Here is a 12260-nt window from a genome sequence, read left to right on the forward strand (position 1 = left end):
TCCTGCACCACTTCCTCTTCCCTCACCCCTCACCTCCCAGCGCTATGCTTTCCCTATTTTATTCTCTTTCACCTCCACACTTTTCTCTCTTTCCTTTCTTCTTTAACTTTTAGATTCAATAAAATCATAATTTCATTTTGTATCTATAATGATGCACAACGATTCCTTTATGTATCTAGGCTTATATACATAATAAAATCATAATTTCATATTATATATATATATATATATATATATATATTATTTTTTAATTATTTAATTATAATATAAGTTACCTTTTTTAAAATAATTAAATTAATTATCATATAAGTTATCTTAATCACAACACACATTATCTTTTTTAATACTAATAAAATTATTTGTGATATAAATTAAATTTTCAATTAAAATTTGAATTAATGATAACAAATGTTATCTTTTTTAATTGTAATTAAATTAATTATGATATAAACAAATTTGTATCATAATAATTTAATTACTATTAATAAAGGTAATTCAATTGCTTTTGTAAATAATCTATATGATACTCACTATTATTAAAAAAGGTAAATTGTATCTTAATTATTTTAATTTATTAGTTTAATCACTTTACAAAAGTATAATATATTTCGTAATAGTTTAACATAACGAAAACTCATTTCTGTTGAGAAAACATACAATAGAATCACATTTTTTGTTATAATCATATTTTTGTTATATACTTGATCAACGAAAACGTGTTTATGTTTTGGCAGGAGATTAGTGATTACTTCAAATCACCTTATCCACTATTGATTAGCTATAATCACGAATATTATTATGACATCAGTTACGGCACAATCAACTTCACAAATGCTACGACTTGGGAATGCATGATATGCACATCTTCAGTTTATTACTCTCGTTGAGTGCTCTAAATTCTAAAGTAAGGAATCTTTCGTCTCAATCAGGTCTTTGGGAGATTTTATCCGAACAGTTTGTAAATAGCATTACTCTTCTTAATTTTGAGTGCCTAGTCCGTTGGTGGTGAGTTTTAATTGACGAAGTTGGTGTTTAGCAAAACAGAAACAAGCATTTTGTTTATCCTTTAATTGCTTGTTTTGTCTTTTTTATTTACAGAAAAAAAGACACACAAAAAAGCAATCAAGTTTAAAGGATAAACAAGCATCTTGGTTAGGAACTTAGAAGCATCATTTGAATATATACACGAGTAACCACCGAGACAATCACTTAATAATCGTCAACTGTTTGAGTTAAAATTTTAGGTACAATTTGGTCATCCTTGAAAGATAGAAGTTAAAAATTCTGAGGAAATTTCTCTATTATTTTTTATCAGTATTTCTCTAAATAAAATATGATATATGATTAAAAATGAAGATAGGACAAGTATGACAACAGCGAACTCCAGTTTAATGCCAAGCATCAAAACAACATCAAACCAATTTCTTGATTCCTAGGAATTGAAGACAAGTATAAGAGAATTTAAACAACTCACACATCTACAATTTGTTACAACTACTTAATAGTCTAAAACCAAGTTGTATGCATGTGAACCATGAAGGGTCAATTTTTTTCATTGAGAAAAAAGGTAAAGATAAATAGTGATCGTGGAGAGTACAAGCACACTAAAATGACATAAGGGATAAAATCAAAGGGGGGTCGACATTGAAGCTAGTCTATTAAACATAGAAACCCAAATCAAGCATGATAAGAGAGCATGCACTCTCTATTTGGAGAACCTGGTAAACGATTACACTCATCTCTTCCTACGTACCCACATTTAGACAATATGCTCGAAATACCATGTCCGCAAGAACGAATTTATATTGTACATTCATCCATCCATGACTATTTAGATGATATTTAAAAATTGAATACAAAAATTTATTCAATTCCCATCTAAATTTTTCTTACTATGCTCTTCAATTTAGAAAAAAAGGACGATAATTTCACTCCCTTCATCTCATTATAATTGTAAAAAACAATTCTCAAAATAATTGTCATTTCGATTTTTATTGGAACATTAATTATTTGTTTCCACTTATATTCTTAATAATATTAATAGTGAACAACAAAATTTATAAATAAAATAATAATGATATAAAATTAATTTTAAAAAATTACTACTTTCTTTTATTTATTTATTATTTTTTCTTAGTTTGTATAAAATAACCTAAGACTACAATCATTTTGGGACGGAGGTAGTAACTAGCTTTAGTCATTATCTCGAAATGTGATTTTTTTTTTTAATTACACTTCCCCTTTTTTATGAAGAAACTCAAGAAACCTTTGATGGCATTCGGAGGAGTTCACACTTACCACTATTCAAATGTCAAAAAACGCTTAGTATTGAACATTCCCAACAATTATTACAATGTAAAGAATGCTAATTGGCATCCTATACAAGCTTATAAGATGTTTAAATAAGATTCATGACGGTGTATATTTGGCATCAAAAGGGCAATTTCTGGGTAGCTTAAAGAAATTCCAAGTCAGGCTATATCAAGATATTCCCTAGTCATCTATACCAAATACACCGGCTGCAAGTAATATTAACCCCCAAGTAACAATCTACATTTGCTTCTTCCCGTGACAATGGTTTTGCTTCTTACCAAACATACCTGAAATTAAAAAAAATATAAAAAGTTCATGCACAGATATTCTCTTGCAATTGCAGGAAGAAATTAGGTCGAATTTCCAAGCAGATCTAGTGCAAAAATTGCAATATAAGTGGCTTCAGCAATAGATTAATTGAAGATTTTGAACACTATTATTTTTTATTCAAAGGCTGTGGAAGTATTGTGTACAAAGAATCTACAATTCTACATTTACTTGCATATTCAGAATTGGGAATGGGAACTAAATCGGATGCTAAGATATAAAGGGCTCTCAGAATGGCATATTGCTGCACTACAAAGGATTTTTACATCAATTGGATGCCAAGAATTAAATATATAATCCTTATTTTGGCTTCGATCTCTAATTTACAATGTCTGCAGTGAAAGAAAAAGTCTCAACTTTGAGTTTTGACCAATGGTTATCATCAGATCATTGTAGAAGTCCGTAAAGATGTTACATATAGATCTGAGTTTTCTAAAATTTGCATATAGTCTAATAGCCTATAGTATGGTCTATAGAGACAAATGTAGGAGATTAGTGACGTAAAAAAGTATTTTGTTAAGAGTTTGCATAGGTGGAGAATAGGTGAAGATTGGAGAAATGTCAGAGTGTGCTGTTTACTACATGCATGTTAAATATTCTTTGCAGACTGCAGTGATATGCATTCCTAATTAACAAGAATAAGTGCAGTAAAAACTAGCAGACTTAATAACCATATATAATTATATATCATTATAATCCAGTAAACTACCTGCATGTTAAGAATTGGACGAATTCAATTTATGTCACTAATTAAAAAGATGGAGGAGATGCACTACCTCTTGAAGAACTGAGTAACATATCGTAGAACGAAACACATTAATACAATCACCACAATATCTGCAAAAGTTTAGGAACTCCAACAAGCAGAACCACAATAGACAAGACAGCATATGAATTTAAGAAATTCCTTAACTTCTTTGTCATAATTCTCTAACATAGTTTAAGTTGTCTTTCTAACCAAAGGACACCAAAACCACTATTGGACAGACTAACTTATAAGTATGTGACAAACAAATTTCCATCAATTGATGAATCTTTTTAAAGAAACTGTTAGGCTACCTATTAAGCAAGTATATGAAGGAAGGACCCATGGCAAGTATAAGAGGAAGCCAGAGCAGCAGCCAGAACCAAGGTTAGGTAGCTGACTAAGATCAGTTACAATTTAGTAGTAAGTCTTGTAACTGTTTAGGTCAGTTAAAGGCAATTAGTTAGTTAGGCGTTAGCAACAAATAGAGACTGACTGCCTGGAATTATGGAGGGGGAGTAATTACGGTGGTTGGTTAGGGAGGCTAGGCTCTAGTCCCTAGATGTTCTATCACTGCTATCAGAGAAAAATTTTGATCCTGTGATGTGAAGCTATTCATGGTTTCAATGTGAGGAAACATGGATGCGTGTATGGCATTTCTAGAACGAGGTTTTGAAGGCAAGATCAACACGTGTGAGGACGTTGCAAGTCTGAAGATGAACGCATCGAGCGAGCGGAGCTGAAGGCACAAATGGCAGAGCTAATGGTGGCAGTTCGGAACTTGTCGAGCACCGATCATGGAAGCGGCAATCGTGACCATGCAGAACACCAGAATCGCGATTGAGAGGTAAAGTGGCAGAAACTTGAGATTCCAATTTTTGACGGAGATGATGCGTTTGGCTGGACGAATAAGGTGGAACGTTATTTCGAGATTAAAGGGGTAGAGGAAGAAGATCGAATCCAGGCAGCCATGGTCGCAATGGAAGGGAAGGCACTAACCTGGTACCAGTGGTGGGAATTTTGTGCAAAAAGCCCTAATTGGACCGATTTCAAGCAAGCTGTGATTCAGCAATTTCAGCCTTCGATGAACCAAAGCCCTTACGAGTTACTACTCAGTCTGAAACATGAAGGAACAGTAGCAGAATATCGTGAGAAGTTCGAATTGTATGCAGGTCCGCTAAGAGGAACAGAACCTGAGTATTTGAAAGGGATATTTCAGAATGGGCTGAAAGAGGTGGCGAGGGCAGAGCTGAAGTTGCATCCAATAAACTCTCTCCCGGAACTGATGGACTATGTGCAATGGATAGATGAGAAAAACTCACTAATAGAAAAAGATAATGTTGGAGGAAACAGAGGCGGTCCAACTAGAAGTTACAGTTCCTCAAGAACTGTAACATGGGAGCCAAGAAACAAAGGCACCACGACAAAAACAAGAGAGACGAGTTTGAGCTTGGAACCAAATAGTGTGAAGTCCACCAGAGCATACAGAGGTAGGCCTTTTAGGAGGATTTCAGATGCTGAATTCCAGGAGAGGGCAGAAAAAGGACTTTGTTATCCTGGTGATGGGAAATTTGGCCCTAGTCATACATGTCCCAATAAACAATTCCGAGTCCTTATTATGGGAAAAGGACAAGAGGAAGAAGACGAAAAAGAAGAGGAGGCAAGACATGAGAAACAACTGCAGAGTATTCAGCTGTCCCTGTACATCATGTCAGGATTGACTTCAAAAAAATCCATCAGACTGTGGGACAATATTGCTGAAAACAGAGTCATTGTTTTGGTGGATTGTGGTGCCTCTCATAATTTCATTTCTATTGCTGTAGTGGAACAACAACAAATACCAATCACACCTACTAAACCATATATTGTGGAAGTAGGGGATGGAAGAAAACTCAGGTGTGAAGGAGTCTGCAAGAATATCAAATTGCAGATACAAGGAATGAAAATCCAGCAAGACTTATTTGTCTTTGAAATGGCAGGAGTGGAAGTGGTATTAGGGATGGAATGGTTGGCATCTCTGGGTGAGATAAGGGCAAATTTCAGAGTTAACTCTGAAGATACCTACAATGAAGGGTCATTCACATTAAAGGGAGAACCTGCAATGGCCAGATCTGCTGCTTCGCTGAGATCCTTTGTCAAGGTCCTGGGGAATGAAGGAGAGGAATTCCTGTTGTGCTGTCAGGATCTACAAGCTGTACAGGAAGCAAACCTGATACCTACATGGAAGGAAGGTATTCTTGAGGAATATAATGAGGTCTTTCAGGACCCTAGTGGTCTCCCTCCTTCAAGGAGACAGGACCATAGCATTGAGTTAAAAAATGGAGCTGAAATTCCCAGCATAAGGCCCTACAGGTACCCTCATTACCAGAAAAATGAAATTGAGAAGCTAGTTGATGACATGCTGAAGTTAGGGATTATTAGACCCAATATCATCCCTTATGCAAGCCCTATTATCCTAGTGAAAAAGTAAGATGGAGGATGGAGATTTTGTGTGGATTGTAGGGCTCTCAATAAAATAACAGTCTCCAATAAATTTTCGATACATATTATAGATGAACTCCTAGATGAATTAGGGGGTGCAATAATCTTTACTAAATTGGATCTTAAATCCGGTTATCATCAAATAGCTTATGAAGGTAGAAGATATCCCAAAAACTGCATTTAGAACCCATGAGGGCCATTATGAGTTTGTAGTAATGCCTTTTGGTCTTACGAATGCCCCTTCCACATTCCAAGCATTAATGAATGAAGTCTTGCGGCCCTACTTAAGGAAGTTTGCCTTGGTATTTTTTGACGATATCCGCATCTATAGCAAAAGTAAAGAGGATCATAGGACTCACTGAGAGTTGTCCTATCCCAATTGGTTGAGAATAAATTGTTGGTCAACAAGAAAAAGTGCAGTTTCGGGCAGAGTCAATTGGAGTATTTGGGGCACATAGTTTCTGGGGAAGGTGTAGCTGCAGATCCTCAAAAACCAGAGGTCATGAGAAGCTGGCCTACTCCTAGTGATGTGAAAACCTTAAGGGGATTTCTGGGTCTCACGAGGTATTACAGACGTTTTGTTTAGAATTATGGTAGGATTACAAGGCCTTTGTATAACTTGGTGAAGAAGGATGGTTTTAAATGGAATGAGGAAGCTACCAGAAAATTGAAGAATGCAATGGCAGAAATTCCTGTTCTCACCGTACCTGATTTTACTCAACCCTTCACGGTGAAGACTAACGCGTCTAATAAAGGATTAGGGGCAGGGGAGACCATTGGCTTTTCTAAGCCAAACTCTCACCGAAAAGGCTCAGAAAAAGTCAGTTTATGAGAGAGAACTCATGGCTATTGTGTTGGTAGTACAAAAATGGAGACACTGCTTAATGGGCCGCAAATTCACTATATTAACAAATCAGAAAAGTCTGAAGTTTTTAACTGATCAGAGATTACTTGAATAACAAAAGCGCTGGCCTTCGTGCTTGAGTTGGGCAGAATTTTGGTCTAAGTTCACTCCTTTCAGGGCTCTCTGTGGCAGAGATCCACCTCAATTGCTTAAAGGCAACCACTATTCCTTCAGCAATGGAGGAGGCAACAGGCTGACCCAAGATAGGGACTCTTTGTTGGACCAACTCAGAACTAATTTGCTTAGGGCTCAAGATCAGTTGCAAGCCTATGCCAATAAGCACCGTAGGGATGTTAACTTGGCTGTGGATGATTGGGTTTACCTGAAATTACAACCATATCTGTTGAAATCTTTGGCTAAAAAGTTGAATGAGAAATTAAGCCCTCGATTTTATGAACCATATCAGATTTCTAAGGCCATTGGTAAAGTAGCTAACCAGCTCAACTTGCCACCCAAGAGTAAAGTTCATCCAGTCTTTCATGTGTCTCTATTAAAGAAAGTCATTGCTCCTGCGGTGAAACCCCAACCCTTGCCTCCTATGCTGATTGATGAGCTGGAACTAAGGGTAGAGCCTTTAGCTGTAGAGGCTATCAGAAACCACTCTGTAGGCACAACTGAAGTGCTTATCCAATGGAAAGATTTACCTGACTTTGAAGCAACAATTTCTTGCATTTCACCTTTAGGACAAGGTGGCTCTCTTGGGCGGGGGGAGTATTGTTAGGCTACCTATTAAGCAAGTATATGAAGGAATGACCCATGGCAAGTATAAGAGGAAGCCAGAGCAACAGCCAAAGCAGCCATAACCAAGGTTAGGTAGCTGACTAAGATCAGTTACAGTTTAGTAGTTAGCCTTGTAACTGTTTAGGTCAGTTAATGGCAGTTAGTTAGTTAGGTGTTAGCTATAAATAGAGACCGACTGCCTGAATTATGGATTGGGGAGTAATCACAGTGGTTGGTTTGGGAGGCTAGGCTTTAATCCCTAGATGTACATTTGTATCACAAGAGTAATAAAACGAGAGATTGAGCCTGTTCTATCAGAAACCCCCCACATAAATATCTAGAAATGATCAAAATTTTGCATTCCAAGAGAATTACAAAGGAAAAACACATAAATGAGTTAAAATAGACTATAGAGTGGAATAAAGGATACTGAAGGTACAACGCTCCCACCAGTCCAACATATACAGCCCAAAAGTCACATTGTAAAGGTAGATCTTGCGCTGTATCCAATTCATCTCTTCCAGCTGCAAAAACAAATTTCCATTTTTGGGTCAGCCAGGATCAAGTCAAATAACTAACATTTTTTCATATAAAATCTTTGAAAGTGTTTTCATCAGACTTAGTGCATTTTTGGTTTCACATTATATTCTCTAGAATTACGTTGAAATATCACTTAATGCAATTTTAGGTAAATTTTCACATGTTTGATTCCACATTAATGAATATAATATTAAAAAACACTCAGTTTTAGCACAAGTAGTGCCCAAAACAAAGACAGAAACACTATACATCATAGTTCAAAATACCTCTAGCTAACACCCAGAGTATAAATCCAACATAGATGAATAGAAAAAAACTTTAAATACCAACTATATTTCTCGGCCCACTTCATGCTGCAGCATATTACCAATCTGTAAACCTGCATAATTTGAAGCGACCAAAGGACCAAAAGCGCATCACCGATTCTGATCATAACAGGATCAATCTTTATTAATTTCCTGCAACACATCTGAAAGCTTCCCTTTTATTGTTTTAACTGCCTGTATCTGTTTAAAATTGGACCATCTACATCTAAATTATGTACGTAGCAGATCCAGAACCACGTGCCCACCATGCATTCGATCCATATCCCCAACTGATACCTGAGAATTATTTCATAACTTTGACCACTTCCATAAGTCTCCAAACTTGAACATAATAATATCCACCGACTCATTCGCCCAGTTTGGTCCTTCACCTTAACTATCCCATGCCGTTGCGCCACATCTCACATGAAAATTCTTTATTCAGCAACTGCCAATTCCAACATCCACCAGCCAACCTTATACAACTGATTTTCAATCTCCAACATTCTGCATCATTATTAAAAAATTATTGAACTTTCTCCAAGACACTGTCTGGGATTTGATATCCATGATGTCAAAGAATAAGTAAAACCTTTCCTCCTTGCCCTCAACCATCTCCAAGAATGAATTTTAACATCCTCAACTATAACTTGTATATTAATCAATTTCTGCCTGAACAACGTATGGTTTCTATTGATCCAAATTTCCCTTAACACTTGCAAACCAAATAACATTCCATTCCTCCACTTTTATACCAGTCCTCCCTTTACGCCCCTGAAACTGCTGAAAATGCATATTCGGAAACCACTTGTACAAGCATGCGGGCACACTCTCACTGGTCCAAATTCTTCGAACTTTGGAGGAAAAAATCTTCGATGCACTTAGGGTCCCTCCCTCCTCTTAGTATCCCCAAGATACCAAAGTGGAAAAGCAAAAGCAGCAGAGAAACCAAGTTCTAAGTAAGCTATACAATTTCAGGTCTTCTTGGGTCACTTTCAGCCTCTCTGAACTCAGAAATGCAACCAACAATTTTAGCAATGGTCTGAAATCTCACCCTAACTATGCCACATTTTGATTCTAATGCTCTTTTTTACCCTTAGAGGGGATCAGTTTGACTAGGTTGATTTTCATCGTTCCTTTTAAATGTAGAAAATATAATTGGAAGAGGTGGTTTGGCTGAGGTTTACAAGGGGTGTCTCCAAGATGGGCAATTAATAACTGTGAAAATATTGACTAAAGGGACCACAGATGAAAAAACCGCAGGCTTTCTACGTGAGCTAGGTGTAATTGCTCATGTTGACCATCCTAATACTGCCAAGCTAGTTGGATGTCGTGTAGAAGCCAGAAGGAGAAATGCAACTTGTCTTTGAACTATCTACACTCGGAAGTTTAGGATCTCTTCTTCATGGTTTGTACTTTAGTCTGCAGTGCAGATTCCTCATATGAGAAAACTTGACGTTAATGTATTTAGTATTTATTGTTTATTCTTTCATGGTGTGTATTCCAGGTTCAGATAAAAACAAATTAGAATGGAGTAAAAGGTATAAAATTGCGCTGGGAATAGCTGATGGTCTCCTCTATCTGCATGAGTGGTCACAGGCGAATCATTCATAGAGATACTACGGCAGAGAATATTCAGGTCATGGAGAATTTTGAATTTATTACTTTGATACATGAAACTTAGGCTCCATGAATGTATTCTGAATTTTTGTGGTTGTGTAGGAGCATTAACTTCGTCATTAGTTTCAGGTGTAACGATTTTATATTATTATGCTGTTATCAACTGATATGTTCCAATATTCTAAGATAAGCTAAACTTAACCTCTATTGTTGTAATGAGCTCCTCATGTATAAATATCTCTGCCATATCATCATTAATTAAGCAATAGAATACTATTTTCTAATATTATTCTTATCCTCTGAAAAAAATTCAACTTTTGCCAAGAGATAATACATGAACTGAGCTTTCATGTCATGTTTTGTGCTAATGGCTAAACGTTGCTAATTCATGTTCTGCTTGTAAATTAGATTAGTAGCAGGCCATGTCTCTTAAGGCTCTGTTGTACTCCCTGTTTGTTTGACGCAATCTTTCTGATATATCACTCCCTTATTAATTGATTGAGATTTTTTCCAGATATGTGATTTTGGGCTTGCAAAGTGGTTACCAGAACAATAGCCTCACCATAATGTATCAAAATTTGAAGGCACATTTTTTACGCAAATAAAAAAATTACTAATGCTAAAGTTTAGTAGGTTCTCGTGATTGAATATATTCACCTAATTACTTGATTGGCAGCTATTGTGCTCCTGAATATTTCATTTCATGCATGGAATTGTAGATGAGAAAACTGATGTTTTTTCATTTGGGGTCCTACTTTTGGAGATCATAACTGGGCGTCCAGCGGTGGATCATTTGCAGCAGAGTGTTCTAAACCAAACGCACTTATTTCAACCCAGAAAGCATGCAATTTCAATTTTTTTTAGAAAAGCCAAATATTAATATATAGGAATGAGAATTGACTAATTACAAGCCGTAATTAGACCAACCCCACAAAAGTACCTGAATAAAGAAGAAGACTTTACAACCAGAATATATCCCTATGAGCGTGCAAGTGCAACAACCAAAACAAAAGAAAAAGCCATAGGCTTCCACGAAGAGAATCTAAGAATCTAAGCATCAAAATCATTACGAAGATTAACATGCAAATCGAACAGAACAATAGATTTTGGAATCGGTGATTGTTACCTTGAGGTTAGGGATCGAGACACGAAATTCGAAGGGATTGCGGTTGTTTTGCGCTTCGGATCGCCGAGAATGGCGACAGAAAGAGGACGAGCACGACCAACAACGAATGAGAACACTACGTAGGAAACTCACAAATCACAAATGGTAACAATTTCTATGTTTTTTTGTTTTTTTACAACGTATTCGCTTTTTCTAATTTGTATTTCTCGCTTTCTTTTTTTTTTTTTTTTGTTTTTCCTTTTACAAATCTCTCGCTGGTTTTTAAAAGTAGCATGCAAACATTTCCCATTTACACTTGTATAACTGCACCTTTTTCTCTTTTACAGTACTTTTTAATTATTTTTTCTTATAGTTAAATACTAAAACAGTAAATTATTTCTCAATTTTATCATCTATTACATAATTTTTTTAAAACAAATATTTTTTTTATATTACAAAAATAAATATAACATTCTCTCAAATAATTTTTTTTTCATTAGAACTCAATTGATATTAAATGTACTCCCTGCATCCCCGTTTACAAGAGATAATTGATAAATATTTTTGTCAAAAAAGACTTTATTTCATTTTTCTAATACTTTAATTTTTTTTACTAAAATATTTTAAATTATCTCTTTCTTTCTCCCATAAAAATTGGAGAAGGTCAATAGACTTTCAATAAAATTAAGAATAAAATTAGAAAAATATTATAAATTCAATATTAATAACTAAATTAACTAACTTTCTTAATTACTATAAATTAGTCCATTATATTTTATAATTAGAGACAAAGATCACATTAAATTAACGAATACATTTTTTTATGTAAACTAAATCATCAAACAAAATAATAATATTTTTTTTCTAAATCAAGTCAATGTACTATGAGTATAATCTAATTATTATAAAAATGTTATATTAATATAATATTAAAAATAAAATCAGTATCAAAATAGTTTTTGAAAATATATTTTCATGATATAATAAAAAAAACATGTTTGATGTAACGTATTATAAAATATATTACTAAGTTAATAGTCAAAAAAATATTTTATTATTATAATATATTTGCAAAAGTCAATAAATTTAATATATATATATATATATATATATATATATATATATATATATATATATATATATATATATACACACTGCTTGTTTAACTCCTTGTTTTTTTTAAATCACTTAGAGAACTAG

The 12260-nt window shown here is 34.7% G+C and overlaps 1 protein-coding gene across 1 annotated transcript; it reads right to left on the reverse strand.

Moving 5' to 3' along the window:
* Positions 1-2301: 2301 nt before the first annotated feature.
* Positions 2302-11255, reverse strand: LOC114412761. Its single transcript, XM_028376790.1, has 4 exons — positions 11082-11255; positions 7921-8014; positions 3417-3477; positions 2302-2600 (listed from the first exon to the last, which is right to left on the reverse strand). The coding sequence occupies exons 2-4, from the start codon at positions 8003-8005 to the stop codon at positions 2588-2590; spliced, it is 159 nt and encodes a 52-aa protein (XP_028232591.1). The 5' UTR covers positions 8006-8014; positions 11082-11255; the 3' UTR covers positions 2302-2587.
* Between the last annotated feature and the right edge of the window lie 1005 nt (positions 11256-12260).

Source organism: Glycine soja, chromosome 5, assembly GCF_004193775.1.
Source record: "Glycine soja cultivar W05 chromosome 5, ASM419377v2, whole genome shotgun sequence".
NCBI lineage: Eukaryota > Viridiplantae > Streptophyta > Magnoliopsida > Fabales > Fabaceae > Glycine > Glycine soja.

What these genes read in the sequence shown, in the direction of transcription:
- LOC114412761 (XM_028376790.1), bottom strand. Translation starts at nt 8,005, where the DNA reads ATGAATTGGATACAGCGCAAGATCTACCTTTACAATGTGACTTTTGGG. An exon ending in GTGGGAGCGTTGTACCTTCA is followed by an intron (nt 3,478 to 7,920) that starts GTATCCTTTATT and finishes AAACTTTTGCAG; the next exon opens with ATATTGTGGTGATTGTATTA.